This window comes from Equus quagga, chromosome 9, assembly GCF_021613505.1.
Source record: "Equus quagga isolate Etosha38 chromosome 9, UCLA_HA_Equagga_1.0, whole genome shotgun sequence".
Lineage (NCBI taxonomy): Eukaryota > Metazoa > Chordata > Mammalia > Perissodactyla > Equidae > Equus > Equus quagga.
Window position 1 is genome coordinate 64758244 of NC_060275.1, and position 16085 is coordinate 64774328.

Genomic DNA, 16085 nt, shown 5'->3' on the forward strand with positions numbered 1-16085 from the left:
CCTGCTGGCATCAGCCACAGCACCACCCAATGTCCCTGCTGGCATCAGTCACCAGGGTCTCACCCACACTCCATCGAGTTGTCACACATCCCCCCAAACGGGCCCCGTCTCAGTCACTGACACACATACACAAACACCTTCGCTGCTCACACGAGCTGTCACACACACCATTGCAGAGTCATCCCAGTTGTCTCAAGGTGACAGATACACACACCGCCCTGGCCCTGGCTGGCTGTCACACATCTACACACTCAGCCACACACCCCATCATGCCCGTGTGCTCCGTCGCACCCTCATTCGGGTCACACCAGCAGGAAGGATGTGCACAGATGCCCTCACACACCCCACACACCCGGCTGCGGCGCCCTCTCACCGATCTGGGCTGCGGCCTCCCTGCAGGGCAGGCTCTGGACGTCACAGAGGCGGCCGCTCCACCCCGGGGCACAAAGGCAGTGGAAGGAGGCCCCGGTCCGGGCACAGCGACCCCCGTTCTGACAGGGCGCACGGCTGCACCAGTCTACCAGCGTCTAGAGGAGAAGACCTCAGCGTCAGCGCTCGGGGACCCCCTAGAAACTGTGCCCCAGCTTCTCCTCCAGGGTCCCAGGCAGGCCCCAGAACACCTCTCCAGATTCCTCTCGCAGGATCCTGGGCAAGTCCCTCACCACAGCCCCGCTGCAAACCCCTCCCCAGAACCCGGGTGGCCCCTCCCCAGAACATCCCCTCAGACTCCTCCCCTAGGCCCCCAGCGGCCCCGCCCACCTGGCACTGAACGCCAGTGAAGCCCTCTGGGCAGGTGCAGCGGAAGCCAGGGTGGGCAGCAGTGCAGATGCCCCCGTGCAGGCAGGGCCGAGAGAGACAGGGGTCGGCCTCATGCTGGCAGTGTGCACCAGTGTAGCCGGGGCGGCACAGACAGCTGAAGGAGTTCACGCCGTCCACGCAGGTCCCGCCATTGAAGCAGGAGCTGGAGGGGAAGCAAGGTGTGGGTCAGGCAGGCCCGGCCCCTCGAGGGCCCCGCCCTCCTCCCTCGGCACCTCCTAGCGTTGAGTGGGGGCGCTCTGTGACCCCTACCCCCACCAGAAGCTGCAGGCCCAGCAGAGGCCCCGCCCCGCCCCGCCTTGCCCCGCCTCGTCATGTCCCTTAGCCCCGATTTTCCAGGTACTTCAGCGATTTTCCAGGTACTTCAGTGCTAAGGTGGGAGCCGCTGGAGGCTCCGCCCTGGCCTCGCCCCCTCAGGATGCAGCATCCCTCAGGAGACCTCCAAACGGACACTCTGCCCCTTCACGGACAGCGCTCCAGAGATCAGAGTCCTGAGGTGAGGGCCAAGCCGAGGACCCCGCTTCTTGTCCCCACACCTTCTCAGGCCCTGCGCCCCATCCGATGCCAGGGTCCCTGAGCTCCCAGTAGAGGCCACGCCCACCTGGGGCTGCAGTCAGGTAGGTCCTGCTCGCAGCGGAAGCCTCCGTAACCGGGCGGGCAGGTGCAGGCGAAGGAAGCCACGTGGTCGGCACAGGTGCCGGGGCCGCACGGGCTGCTGAGACACTCATCCACGTCCAGGGCGCAGCGGGGGCCAGCGAAGCCAGGGAGGCAGGAACACAAAAAGGAGCCCACGCCGTCCTGGCACGAGCCACCGTTGAGGCAGGGGTCTGCGGCCAGAAGGAAGGGCGTCTGGTCGCTCACCTCACCACCCTCCCACCCCCCACCCCAAGGCAGCCCTGCCTGACCCCTCCAGGCCTCGCAAGAAGGGAATCAGAAGGAACCCAGGCTTGATCAGGCGCGGCACATTGGGTCAGAAGGGTCAAACTTGTCTTGTGTGGCCTCATCCCCCCCCCCACCTGGAAGCTTCACCTATGTGGAAGCAAGAGGGCCTGGGGGAGTCAAACGGTCCCTTTAAGCTGCCGGGCACTCCCTGCTAGCCTCCCCAAGACCTGGGCCAGCCAACAGAGTGGCCACTGGCCACACGTGGCTATGGAGCCCTTGACATGGCTGGTCCAAACTGAGATGTGCTGCAAGTGTAAAATACACAGAGAATTTCAGACTTTGAAGACTTAGTGTGAAAAAAATTAAAATATCTCAATAATTTTTACATTGATCACACGTTGAAGTGATAATATTTTTATATATTAGGTTAAATAAAATATATTATTAAATTTAATATCATCTGTGGTGGTTTTTTCTTTTTCAATGTGGCTATTAGAAAAATTTTAATTGCATTTGTGGCTTGTATTACTTGTCTATCAGGTAGCCTCCTAGAGAGCTCACTGGCGACTATGGTCTCATGCTTTGCCTGCAGTCCTAAGCTGCTTGCTGCCAGAGGCAGGCTCCAGGCTCCAGAGTCAGAGAGACCCGTGCTCTGATCCCAGCTCACCCCCTACTTGCTGTGTGACCATAGGCCAGTCACTTAACCTCCTCCGGGCCTGAGTCTTCCCCATGAGTAAACGGGGAATTAAGAGAACTGTAAAGATGAAATGAAAGCACAGTGCGGGCACACGGTATGGGCTTGAGAACATGTTCCCTAAGGCAGCACCCCCAAGAGTTCCCCTGAACTCACTGGGGTTGCAGTCATCAATGTCCTGATCACAGGAAGGGCCACTGTACCCGCTGTGGCAGGTACAGCTGAAACTCCCTGCCAGGTTGGTGCAGGCACCATGGGGGCCACAGGGTGAGGGGCCGGCACACTCGTCCACATCCTGCTGGCATCGCGGGCCTAGGGGTAGGGAGTAAGGTGACATTTAGGGTTAGAGGGTACAGGGCAGGGTCTCAGGAAGAACCTGCGGGCTGAGGTAAGTGACCGCAGAACAAGCCATGCTGTCATTTGCCTCTGGGCGTTTCACAAGTCCTATCTCAGAACTGCCTTCTCCCTGTTTCAGTGGGTGGTGAATGCCTTCTCTGATTGGAGTCTGCTCCCTCTGGAAGGTGTCCCCAAACCTTCAACCTGAGTCCTAGTTTCTCTGTCCCCATATCCTTTCCTCTACTTCAAAACTGACCACATGGGCTGCAAGCATCTGTGTCCAGCTCTGGTCCCTTCCTAGAAGGAAGCCCTCCTAGAAGGCAAGGTCGGGGTGAGTCCCCCACTGGGTTCCCAGCATCGCCCAGTATGGGGCAGTGTGCAGAGGAGGTGAGCAGGAGGAGGAAGAAGCAGCTGGTGTACCTTGCCAGCCAGGGGGGCAGGAGCAGACAGCCAGCTGGCCAGGGGCAGACTCGCAGTGGCCTCCATGCTCACAGGGGTTTGGGGAACAGGGAGACAGCAGCTCACACTGGCGGCCTGTGGTGGGCAGGCAGAGTGAGACAGTCTTGAGAGATTCCTTGTTCCCATCCCTCCCACCCCCCGCCTGGGGTCCCCACCTTGATACCCATCTCCCAAGCTCCTGGGGAGAAAGAGGAAAAGAAAAAAAGGCAAATTCAGAGGAGGAAGAGAGAGTGGAGCAGGAGGGAAATGAGAAGGAAGAAATGGGGAGGGGGTTCCCGGAAAGGGAGGGTGGGGACACACACCCTGGACACCAGGGGGGCAGATGCAGCGGAAGCCCATTCCATCAGTGGTGCAGGTGCTGCCAGCCCGACAGGGCTGGGATTCACAGGCATCTCGAGCGAGGCTCTGGCTGCACCGGGGTCCACTCCAGCCAGGTTCACACACACAGCGGAACCTGGAGAGGGAGGAAGTCAGGGCCGGCACATGGGCAGGGAGGCAGTGGGGGATCAGGGGTTGGGGAGAGGCCTCACCCTCCGGGTGCATCGTGGCAGACGCCGTGACTGCAGGGTTCTTGGGCACAGGGATGGCTGGGGGGGAGGCAGAGTGGGGGCAGGGAGCCAGGTGGGCAGAGGCAGTGGAAACCGTTCTCCCTGTCCACGCAGGAGCCTCCCTCGCCGCACGGGCTGGACGCACACTCGTTGATCTCCACGTTGCAAAGGGGCCCTGGGAAGTACGCAGGCAACCTCATCCCAGGACAAGGGCGGCCGAGCTAACCAGGAAGCGATAACCTTGCCTCATTTAGCATGGCCATACCCTTGAGCAAGGACAATCTCATAACGCATCAGCTCTTGTGAAAATTAGACAGCCATCTCCTCAGCCCAGAGCTGCCTCGCCCCACATGATCGCCATCCTCATCCCCAAGCTTACATGAAGCCACTTTAATCTCCACCAAGGATTACCTTGGCCCCGCTCAGAAACACCCCTATCCCTGAGACTGGACACTCATCTATGTTCCAGGAAAACCTTGAGCCCATATAAGGATGACCTCATGCCAATGAGAGAGAGCACAACCTCAGGGCTATGTGTGGACAAGCGTGCGCAAGGAGAGCAGCAAAATTCAGCCAAGAAAGACAGGTGATTTCACCCTCACCCTATAAAGACCCCTTTCCGTGGCAGCCGCTTGCCCACCTGTGAAGCCAGGCTGGCAGACACAGTCGTAGCGGTTGATGCCGTCACGGCAGACCCCAAAGGTGCAGGGGTTGCTAGCACAGTCATCGATGTTCACCTCGCAGTTCACACCTGGGGAAAGGCAACAGAGCAGGGGTAGCCAGCACTGTGCCCCGCCAAGGGCACCATTCCCAAAGCCTCTGTGCCCCTCCAGATGTACTGTTCCCGCCTCAGCCCAGCGCCTGGCCCACCTGTGGTGCCGGGAGGGCAGCGGCAGAGGTATTTGTCCACCAGGTCTAGGCATTTGCCCCCGTGGCGGCAGGGCTGGCTGCGGCACTCGTCCACCTGGCTCTCGCAGCGCGTGCCCGTGTAGCCCGGCGCACAGGCGCACGAGAAGCTGGCGATGCCATCCACGCAGCGCCCGTGATGGCACGGGTCCGGCGAGCAGTCATCCACGTTGAGCTCACAGAGCGTGCCCTCGAAGCCTGCGGGGCCAGAGGGTCAGCCTCCGCCCACTTGCCCAGGTCCTGGCCCCAGCCATAGCCTCGGCCCAATCCCGGCTCAGCTCCATCTCAGACCCTGCCCACCGACAACAGGAAGTGGGCTCAACTCAGGCCCCGTCCCTAGCTGGCCTCTGCGCCTTCCAGCTACAAGCCCAGGACTCGCCCCTGCCACAGTCAAATCCCACCCCCAGCGTGGGCCCGCTTCCAATCCTTGCGCTATCAGCCCTGTTCTGCCCCACCCTCCGCTGGAAATAGGGACAGGTGGGAGGTGCCTGGGGATGGAGGGAGTTGGACCCGCCCCCTCCAGACCCTTTGGCCCCACCCCGAGCCTTACGTCCGCCTCTGTCCGTCGTCGGCTCCGCCCCCTGGCGCTGTCATTGGCCCTGCCCTGGTCCTGCCTTGCTGCAGTCCCGGCCCCAACACTTCCCCGAGGCTGTCATTGGCCCTCTTCCCCACTAGCCCCGCCTCCAGATTCTTGCCGGCCTGCCATTGGCCGGCCCTCACCCTCTGCGCAGCGGCACTCATAGCCATCAGGCTGGTCCACGCACTTGGCTCCGTTCCGGCAGGGTGTGCTGGCGCACTCGTCCACGTCCAGCTGACACATGGCCCCGCTGAAGCCTGGGTGGGGAGTGGGATGAGCAAAGGCCCAGATAGGGTCGGAGCAGTCACCCCTCGCCAGCCCTGCTTTGTTTGGGTGGGAAGCCCATTTACTTAGTTTTAAATAAATGTCAACTTTTTCATAACGTGGTTTCTGTTACAATAGTTATCCACTAACATGGTCTTATGGGCTCCCATGCTGGAGCCTTTGCCCCTGCAGGGACCCATCTTTTTCAGCCTCCCTGGCAGAGGGTCCTCACCTGAGGGGCAGGTGCAGCTGAAGCCGTTGACTCTGTCCTTGCAGACCCCGCCGTTGACACACGGGCTGCTCTGACACTCGTCCATGTCCACCTCGCAAAAGGTGCCCGTGAAGCCTGGGGGGGCGAGGGAAGGGAACCAGGGAGGCAGGGGTTAGCCTCTGGTGTGAGGGGAGAGCAAGGTCCTTCCTTCCCCACTCACAGAGAGTTGCCCTGAGCCTTGGCCTTGCCCCCAAACCAACCCCCGATTCATTTTACAGCCTCGGGCTGGACCCTCACCCAGCTGTGGTCCCAACTAACCCAAGCCTTCTGAGACTCCATAGGGGCCCTCCCTTCAGGCCAGCGCCTTCCCGCTCCAGTCCTCACACTAAGCCCTGTCCCCAGCTCCCAGACTCAATCCCACCCCAGTGTTAGGGCCAGACTGTCTGCAGGCTCCACCTCGACTCTACTTCAGCCCCTGGTCCCGCCCTCATATCGTCCCCGCCCCCCAGGGGGTCTTAAAGCCCAGACTCCACTCTTAGGCAATCCCAGGTTCTACTGACTCCATTTGACCATGCCCTCAGCCTCCCACAAACATTCTGTTCTGGCCCCGTCTCTACCTCATCTCCAGCTTCAGTCTCTGAGTCCTACTCCAAATGCGGTTCCACCCGTGTCCCCCCCCCCCCCCCCCCCGTTGGCAGGCTTATCTCGCCCCGCCCCCGGCCTCAGGCCACGCCTACCACGCACCCGCCATGCAGATACAGGTGAACTGTCCTATGCGGTCGAGGCACGTGGCCTGGTTGCGGCAGGGCCCTGACAGGCACTCGTTGACGTCGGTCTCGCAGCGCGGGCCAGTGTAGCCGCGGCCACACTGGCACAGGAATGAGCCCTGTGTGTTCACGCACCTGCCCAGGTGCTCACAAGGGTTGGCGCCTGCGGGAGTAGGCACAGCCGGTGTTAAGTGTGGTCGGCTGAGGACCCGCCTCTCCCGTCCTTCCCAACCCTCAGACAGGGTCCCCTCACCGATGGAGCACTCATCCACATCCTGGTCACACGCCCCGCCAGTGAAGCCCGGTGGACAGGTGCAGATGGCCCGGCCGTTCACTGGGTTAGTGTCACAGATAGCATCCTCGTGACAAGGGTTGCTGACACAGGCATCATCCAGATGACACAGAAGCCCTGGGGAACGGTAGGCAGAGGTCACGGGCGGACCCTCCAGCTCTGCCCAGAGGTCCTACACTGCTGTGTACTGTTTTGTGTTTGGGTTTTATTAACTTGTGGTGTATTTAGTAGCTATTTTCCCCCTAATCATTTATTAGGGAAAATTTCAAACATAGAGAAAAGTTAATTCATACCCCCACCACCTAGATTTAACTATTATAAGCTTTACCTATCTTTTTCTGAACCATTTGAAAATGAGTTGGAAACATCAACATATTGTTTTTAAAGCTGTTGGCTCTTTTTCTGATTATAAAAGGCTCCTACCCTCAAGCCTTTGTTTCTGTGGTATCCCTTGCTTACATGCCCTTCTCTCCATCTCTAAGAGCCCCTTCCAGAGACCTTCTCTGACCTTTGCCACTTCCAAAGGTCCCTTCTCTTTCCCAGTCACAGCACAGCTCTCCATTCCCATGGCTCCTGCCCTGGGCTGTGTGCCAGCCTCCTCCAAGGCTTATCTTCCACCCCAAATCCAGCCTCCAGCATAATCGTTCTAATACTCATGTCAGACTCCATCTTTGCCCCTACTACAGAACCATCAATGGCTCGCTGCTGCCTACAGGGAAAACAGCCACTCACCAGTCTTGCCCATGGGGCAGGCACAGTAGAAGGAGGCCACGCGGTCATGGCAGGTGGCCCCATGGAAGCATACGGCCGTGGCACAGTCATCGATATTCTGACTGCAGCTCTCGCCTGTCCAGCCATTGACACACACACAGCTGTGGCCACCCAGAGTGTTGAAGCAGGTGCCCCCATTGTGGCAAGCATTGGGCTGCAACTGACACTCATCCACATCCTCCGTGCAGAATTGGCCTGTGACACACAGAAGCACCAGTCCAGCCACCTGGTGCAGGATGGCCCAAGGTCTGCCCCCTGGCTCCCTTCAGCCTCAGTGCTCACCTGTCCACTCAGGAGGGCACTGGCAGTTGTAGGTGTTGACGCCATCCACACACGTCCCCCCATTTAGACATCGGTGCCCTGGACAGTCGTCCACATTTACTTCACAGTTCTGGCCCTCGAACCCTAGCAAGGGAGGAGGCAAGGATGGCCCCTGCCAGGCTGGCCTGCTGTCCCCCCACCCCCACCCTGCTGCCTCCCCCAGGGACAGCTCCCTCACCAGGAAGGCAGGCGCAGTCATAGCTGAGATCGCCACCCTGTCTACAGGTACCCCCATTACGGCATGGCGAGGGGGCACAGGGCACTGCGGGGTTCTCACACAGTGGCCCCGTGTAGCCAGCTGGGCACTGGCAGTGGAAGGAGCCAGGCGTGTTGAGGCAGGTGCCCCCGTGGCGGCAGGGCCCGCCCACCCGGCACTCATCCACGTCGCTTCGGCAGCTGCGGCCCTGGTAGCCAGGTGGGCAGGAGCAGATGTAGCGGCCGTCAGGCCCCACCGAGCAGCGGGCACCGTGGGCACAGGGACTGCTGAGGCAAGGGTCTGGCAGGGAGCAGTCAGGGCCTAGAGGGACCAGGAGAGGGTGAGCTTGGGCTGGCCACACCCTTGCCTGCCTCGAGCTCCCCTCCAGACCCTCCCTTACCTCGGAAGCCACGGGGACAGCGGCAGGAGAACCGGGCAGTGCCCGCCACCACTGAGCTCTGGCAGACACCCCGGCCAGCACAGGGGCCTGAATGGCAGGGGTCTTCCAGCTGACATCGCTCACCCACCCAGCCTGGCGGGCACCTATGGGCAGAGATGGCTTGGTGGGGGCAGTACAGGCCAGGACAGCCCCAGACACAGAGATACACACAAGACAGGCAAGAAACAGGCAAACAACCCCAAAACACACACCCTCATTCATTCAGGCAATTAATATCCACTGTGCACCTACTGTGATCGCAGCAACAGGAAAATGGCAGCAAACACAATAAAAGTGGCCCCCTCTTGATGCTCACAGCCAGGTCAGGCAAAGAGAAGATAGACAAATAACGAACTAATAGACAACATGCCGCCATGGGGTAGTGAGGGCCATGAGCACCACAAAGGACATGAAGAGTAGTTTGAGTGGCGGCCCCCAGAAAAGCAAGGTCCATGTCCCAGAACCTGTGACTGTGCCCCTTTTTGGAAAAAGAGTCTTTGCAGATATAACTAAGTGATAGATACCAAGAAGAGACGATACTGGATTTTCCAGATGGGCCCTAAATCCAATGACAAGTGTCTTTATAAGAGAAAGGCAGAGGGAGATTTGTGAGAAAGACGGGAAGGCCGTGTTAAGACAGAGGCAGAGGCTGGAGTGCTGCACCCATAAGCCGAGGAGCGCCTGGAGCTCCCAAAAGGTGGAAGAGGGAAGGAAGGGCCCTCCCCTGAGGCCGCTGGAGACAGCATGGCTGCCAACACCTTGATTGCAGACTTCTGGCCTCCAGAACTGTGAAAATAAGTTTCTATTGCTTTAAACCACCGAGTTTTTGGAATTTGTAATGGCAGCCACAGGAAACCAAGACTCAGGATAAGGGGCACAGAGTGATGGGGAAGGCAAGTATTATGTTTTCACAAACTGAAGAAGGTGAGGGAGCCATGGGGCTGTGTGGGGAAGAGCATTCCAGGCAGAGGGAACAGCAAATGTGAAGTCTCAGACTCCAGAAGACGCACACAGGCAGTCCCAGAAACATATCACAGATACACACACCAGCTCGACCTATTGGCCTGGCGAATACTCAGACAGACACCAACTCACAGCCGGGTTCGTGGATATGGGCAACTCTCACATGGACAGACAGGAGGACCAGCACCAATCCTCTACTCCTTCCCTGGGGGCCATATAACCCTTCCTTCCACCGGGGGCATGAGGCTGACGCCAATGTTGGCGCCCTCTCTTAGCCTAAGGTCCTTCGGCCTGCAGCCCCCTCCCAAAACCGACCAACACAATCTTGAGGGTGAGGGAAATATGAGAACTGGGAAGGGGTTGGTCTTAAGCCGGAGGGAACCTCCGCCCGCCGGACTTCAGCAGACTTCAGCGCCCGCCGGACTTCAGCGGGGTTGGAGGGAGGGCTTGGAGAGGCTGGGGGCTCCAGGCCCCGCCCCCACTCCCGCACAGGTCCCTCCCTCTGGGTTGTCCCAGTCGCTTGGGGCTTAAATCAGCAGCTGACTCAGTCCTTAGCGTCACCCACGAGATCCCCCCACCCCAGCCCCCAGCGAAACAGGTCGGGGCACGGCCGGGCGGGGATACAGGGGTGTTAGAAGGGGAGGGCCCAGCTCCCAGCCCCCTCCCCAAAGGCCTGCAGTGCAAGCAAAGACGCCACGACTGCGGGCCGGGAGGGGGCGCGCTGCGCCGGGCCCCGAGGACTGCCCGTCCCACGGCCCGGCAGGGCGCGGCCCCGGCCCCCTCCCTGCGCCCCGGGCGGGTTCCCACGCTCTGAGCCCCGCGCCCCTGCCGACCGGTCGGGCCGGTTCCAGCCTCCGCCCGCGCCCAGCCCCATGGACCGGGCTTTGGGGGAGACCTGCGGGGGGAGAGCGGACTTGGTAGGGGTTGGCGGGGGAGGCGAGGATGGGAGATAGAGACAAGGGCTTGGGAGCCTACTTTGAGGAGGAGACTTGGGGGATCCATGGAGGGCTGACAGACTGGGACGTCCCTGAAAGGACATGAGTATTTGGGACCTTGAAAGAGATTGAGGGGGCCCCGTGGGGAGTGGTTCCCACGGCCCTGCTCTGGGGACTGAGCCCGTTCCACTCCGGGCGATCCCGGCTCCGGGCGCCGCGCGCGCCGGTGATTCACCTGTCGGGGGGCGGGGCAGCCGCGGGCGCTTTCACCTGTCGGCAGCATTCCAGGCGCGGAGCTCCACTGCGCAGGCGCCCGACCCCGCGGCCCCCCCCCCCAGGTGTGTAGCTCCAGGTAAGGTCACACTGTCCCCCACCCCCACCATCGCAGACTCCCAACCCGAGGAACCCGCTCAGCCAGGCCAAGCCCCCCACCCAGGTGAGCCCAAGTGGGGCTCCAGTCCAAGCGTGTGTGTAACTTCGAAGGGGCTCTCCTGGGTCTAAAAGTCACCCCAGCCCCACCCAGCTTGGGCCTGGCACACGTCGCGTCGAATAAATGAATACATTAATGAATCGATCAGTGGCTACTGGGTGAACTGCAATTACTGATGCTATTATAATAAAAGGAACCAGGCATTTCCCCATAACCTCTCAAGGTTCTCCCTTATGGCACCTATTTCCTGTGTCCCTACTATTATTATTACTTATAATAATAATAATCCCTGGTTATTAAGCACTAACTGTATGCCGAGAACTAGGCTGAGTTCACCATATGAAGTCTTTACAACCAACCCCAGAAAGGAGGACCTATTATTGCCCCCATTTTCCAGAGGGAAAAACTGAGGCTCAGAGAGCTCAAAGCACTTGCTCAAGGTAGCCAGAGCCGGGGATTCAAACTGAGCTCCATCTGCCTCTGACCTGCTCTTTCCCAGCCCCTGCTTCGCTTCCCCTTCCCTCTGCCTTTCCTTGTATCATCCAACAACTGAATTCTTGGGCCCCTTCATGGTCACAAGCCAGGAAAAAGCACCCGTGTTTCACAGAGGCAATGAGGTTCAGAGAGGAGGCGTGACTCACCTAAGTCACACAGCAAGATCATGGCACAGCAGGGCTATATTACAGTCCTCCTGTGCGCCCCCCCCCCCCCCACTAAGTCTGGAGGTATGGGACGGTGCAGATGGTGTACCCACCACTGCCAAGCCACTGCCACTTGTCCCTGAAGATCTGTTGACTGAATGAATAATAACTACCTCCATCAGAGGCTTTACGCTTGACCTCAAACAGCCAAGAACTCTGTCAAGCTGGGGTGAGTGGGCCCATTTCCCAGACCAGGACATTGAGGTTTAAAGAGCTGAAGTCCCAGGCAGTTAGCAATGTGATGTGGGATTTGAACCCAGGCCAGGCCAACTCGAGAGTATCTGCTCTTAAACCTGCTTGATTCCAGTGGGGAAAGGAGAGGCTGCCCAAGCCACACACAGGCAGGAAGTGGTAGGGGGATCCATGGTGGACAGAGAGGCAAGGGGAGAAGACACCGCCTCCCCACACAGGGCCCACCAATGGCTCAGAGCCAGGCACTCACAGGCAGGCAGCCTCCCGGGAGGGCAGCTGGGTGCAGCGACCTCCATTTGCACACGGGCTTCCGTCCAGGCAAGGGGGGGCTGTGTGGGGGTGAAGGGAGATGGGGAGGTCAGGCAGGCGCCCAGGAACCCCAACCTGGAGTGACAGACTCCCTCCTTCCTTCCCCCAGGCAACAGCTGCGCCGGGCTGGGGGGGTGCCTCTGCGGGAGCGGGGAGCCCTCCCAATCACAGTTCCCACGGCCCCCTGCCCCAGCCCCAGCTGTTGGGGCTGCAGCTGTCCCTGCCAGCTCGGGCCCTGGGAACCACAAAGCAGGGGCGGGCAGGAGGAGAGGCCAACTTGTGCCAGATGTGGGGGCTCAGGAAGCTGCCAGAATGGGGGGTGCTAAGGCAGGAAGTGAGGGTGCCGACTGTTAAAGGGAGGTCCGGGACTGTGTGCCCAGATCCTGGGGTAATGGAGGGGGCAGGGCGGGGAGTCCTGGGCCGTGGTCTTCTTTCCCCTGATACTAGGCATCGACTCCAGCTGGGCAGGTCTGCACGGTGGCTCTGGGGAGAGGGGCCGAGGCTGGTACTCTGTGCACAGCCAGCATTGGGCGTTGCAGGGATGGGGTGTGTGTTGAAGGGAGAGGCAGCTGGCACAAGATGTGTGCTGCCCTGTCCAGCGCCCCCATCCCTGAGGGCTGTGTCCCTCTGGGGTGTGGCCCAGTCTAACTGTCCTGCTAGACAGGTCTGGGGCATGGCTGGGTGTGAGCAAGGGGAGAATTGTGTGTGCTGGCAGGTGTGGGGCTGCTGTGTGTGTGTGTGATAGAGAGAGAAAGGGGGAGAGAGACAGAGAAAAACAGAGACAGACATAAAAGAAAACTAGAAGCAGGCCAACACAGAAGAGAAGGAGATAGAGAAGAACAGAGATAGAGAGAAAGGAAGAGAGACAGGACAAGTTGAACTAGACATAAGAATGGGCCAACATAACTTGTGGCCCCTTCCTCAGGGGACAAGCAGATATGACACTATCAACTGTGGGTGTTTGTGAACTCACACTGGGGACCACGTGACACAGGCTGTGAGCCTTGTGAGCTGTGTTTATGGGTGACTGCATGGGTGTACACAGGCTGGATCTGTTGTGCATCCATGTATATGACCCGTGTATCTGGGTATACAGCTGTGTGTCTGTGTTCCACCTGTGGGTGCACAGGTGTGTGTATGTATAGGTTGGATATGCCTGTCTGCATGTGTGAGCTGGGTGTAGGCATGCCCTTGGATCTGTGTCTGAGCGTGTGCAGGTAGCACGTGCAAGGCCTTGGGCTGGTGATGCACAGGATGTGTGCGTATGCACGCACATGTGTGATTGTACATGCACATACACCAATGTATGAGTTGTGTGTGTCCGAGTATGTCTTGTTTGAGCTGGGTGTGTAAGTCTATGGGTATACTCTGTGAGTGTGTGTGCACGTCTACATCTCTGTATGTATGACCCAGGGCTGTGTGTGCCTGCTGCGTGTGACAGGCCATGTGTGTGCGGGCTGGTCCCGCGGGGACGGCGGTTCCTGCCGGGTCCTGCCCGTAGGGCCCAGGGGCTGGGCTGGGGAGGCCGGTCCCTCCCAGCGCCCAGCCCCACAGCAGGGCCCAGAGACCCCAGGCTAGGGCCGCTCGGCCTGCGTCCCTCCTCTGCCGGCCAGGCCTCCCTTGGGGGTTGCGCCCCCGCAGACCCCGCCCGGGCCCTGCAGCCCGTCCCGCTTTGTCTGGCAAAGAAAGCGCGAGGCCGGCCGGGGGGAGGGGGTGTCTAGACGGCGCGGCCATTGTCCCGGGCGGGGGAGGGGAGAGCGGGGAGGAGGAGGGGCGGGGGGCCCTGGCTGGCTGGGGAGGGGCTCGGGCTGTGGGGAGGGGGCGCTGGAGCGGGAGAAGAGCACGTGGCCTCGCGCCCCCTGCCCTCCCTTCCCGGCCCCAGGCGAGGACCGGGTCCCGGGGCCGCCTGGGGCTGGCGGCCAGAGGAGGGAGCCGGGCCGCGGGCGGGGGAAGGGGCGCGGGCGCGCTGTGGCTCCAACTCCGGCTCCGGCTCCGGGTCTTGCCGCGCTCCGGCCTGGGAAGTTTTCTCCGAGTTCAGGGCTCCGAGCACTTCGCGCCCCCTCCCCGATCCCCGTCCCCCGCCCGGCCAGGCCTGCCCCGGGTGTGGGGGGGCGCTTTTGTGCTAGGGGTCCCCGGCCTGGAGGTCCAATCATGACCTTCCCAGAACTCCAGACGGGCGTGGATGGGGAGCGAGCCCCAGACTGTTGGTTCCCCCCAAATCCTGAGTCCCTGATCCCCGCACCTCGAGCTCCCAGTCCCGGACTCCTGGGTCTCTTCATCGCCAACCCTCATCACTCCTGGACCCCTGTTGCTCAGGCCTCTGGGGCCTGTCCCATACTGAGTCCCTGTCCCCCCGGGACGGGCATGCAGCCCCCGGGCTCCTGCGCTCCCTGCCCCTGCTCTGGTCAGTGGCTCCCGGGCGCCCCCAACTCAGTCCCAGACTCGAGGGTCCTTGCACTCTGTCTTGCCCTCCCACCCCCACCCCGTCCCGCCCGTCCGCCAGGTCCCGGCCCCTCACCTGCAGCCCCCGGCCCCGCTAGCAGCAGCAATAGGGACAGCGCCCGCAGGGACGGCAGTGGTGGCAGCCGAGGCGACATCGGGCGGCGGCGGCGGCGGGGGCCCCGGGCCCCCGGCCCCATGGCGGCCGGCCGAGACCCTCCCTCCCGCCTCCTCCCTCCTTCCCTGGGATCCGGGCGCGTCCCGGGCCAGCCTCCGCGCCGCCAACTTCGCCGAAGTGAGACTGCCGGGCCGCCCCGCCCCCAGCCCTCGGCCGCTTGCCCCGCCCCGGGGCCGGCCCTGCGCTCCGCGCTCCCGCCGGGCCTCCCGGGGTCCCTGCCCACCCTACGCCCACACGGCCGGGGACCTGCAGACCCTCGGAAACTCAGGCCGGCCTTGCAATGAGACGAGGGCTACCCGCAGTGACAGACACACCCAGCCTTGTGAACCCCGCTCCGAACACACACCCAGAGCCAGGGACCCAGAGAGCCAGGACGCCAACACAGACCCCCAGACACCCTGAAACTGAGGCCAGGCACGTCCTGAGAGGCTCGTGAACACACAGCACGATGCACAAATGCAGAGGCATGCGCAGAGCTTCTTGGGACTTAAAATCTGAAACACCCGAAAGTCGGGCCCAGCCAGGCCTCGAGCCTGCGGCGGCACTTGCAGCCTCGACCTCAGACACGCACTAGGAGTCTCCTGCTTGTGGGCAAACACACACACACCCCTTCTTACTCTCTGCCCTCCCAGAAAGCCATCCCCTTACTCGCTTCCCGCGTGAAGCTGGAAGGTCCACCCCAGCCCCTCAGCCCCAGCCCATCCCCTACACAGCTTCACTGCTCAGTCTGGCTCAATTTGATCAAGTACCTTCTCCAGAATCAGTCATGCTGCAAAGTCGCCCTGCAGCTCACTCTGTCCCAGGGGTGAGAATGGGGGCCACCGAAAGGTCCCACCCACGCCCAGCCCTGGAGGGTCCCTCAGTCTGAGGAAGAAAAAGCCAGACACAGGCACCCCCAGCACTGTGGGCTCAGGGCTGGGCCAGAGGGAGGGCCAGAGTCTGGGGAGGGCACCCAGAGGGGGTTCTTTTTCGTTCATTCATTTATTCAACAAGTGGGTATAAAGCTCCAGCTCTCTGTCCGGCTTTGTTCCAGAGCTGGGGGTACACCTTCCTCCCCAGAGAGGGCTTCCCAGAAGAGGGTCGGGGCGGGGGGGGGGCCTGGCCTGAGGATCTGGAGGAAAGATATCCTAGCAGAGGGACAGGTCTGCACCCAGAGGAGAGGGCAGATTTGGGAGGGAGAGTGGGCAGGCCAGGGGTCCTGCAGCCATGACGAGGAGGAGGAGAAAGAAGCCAAGCTGACCCCCTGGTACTGGCGTTGGTGATGATGCTGCAGGAGGGAAAAATGCGTCAGGGGTGAGGTACTGACTCTGAGGAGCCTGGGGGTCACCCACGAGGCAGCTGAACACCGGGGCTGAGCAGGGGGAGCCATGGTGGGAGACAGGGACATGGGCACCCCAGAGATCCCTGGGTAATTTTTAAATTTTGAAATAATTTTAAACACAGAATAATGCAATTTCCA

General features: G+C 60.9%; 1 protein-coding gene across 2 annotated transcripts in view; it reads right to left on the reverse strand.

Moving 5' to 3' along the window:
* NOTCH3 (notch receptor 3) overlaps positions 1–14720 on the reverse strand; it is a 31567-nt gene extending 16847 nt beyond the window's left edge. Inside the window, exons 1-20 of one of the 2 annotated variants that reach the window (XM_046672450.1) lie at positions 14528–14664; positions 11951–12029; positions 10418–10469; positions 8441–8583; positions 8023–8361; positions 7806–7928; positions 7485–7718; positions 6714–6869; positions 6438–6623; positions 5715–5828; positions 5362–5475; positions 4606–4839; positions 4376–4486; positions 3718–3910; positions 3490–3641; positions 3149–3262; positions 2549–2704; positions 1418–1643; positions 760–961; positions 374–527 (exon numbers count right to left, since the gene is read on the reverse strand). In XM_046672450.1, the coding sequence (XP_046528406.1) occupies positions 374–527; positions 760–961; positions 1418–1643; positions 2549–2704; positions 3149–3262; positions 3490–3641; positions 3718–3910; positions 4376–4486; positions 4606–4839; positions 5362–5475; positions 5715–5828; positions 6438–6623; positions 6714–6869; positions 7485–7718; positions 7806–7928; positions 8023–8361; positions 8441–8583; positions 10418–10469; positions 11951–11996 (3049 nt within the window). In that variant the 5' untranslated portion in view covers positions 11997–12029; positions 14528–14664. Of the gene's footprint in view, positions 1–373; positions 528–759; positions 962–1417; positions 1644–2548; positions 2705–3148; positions 3263–3489; positions 3642–3717; positions 3911–4375; positions 4487–4605; positions 4840–5361; positions 5476–5714; positions 5829–6437; positions 6624–6713; positions 6870–7484; positions 7719–7805; positions 7929–8022; positions 8362–8440; positions 8584–10417; positions 10470–11950; positions 12030–14527 lie in introns of both variants that reach the window. The other variant, XM_046672449.1, reaches the window with a different exon arrangement.
* Positions 14721–16085: the final 1365 nt, after the last annotated feature.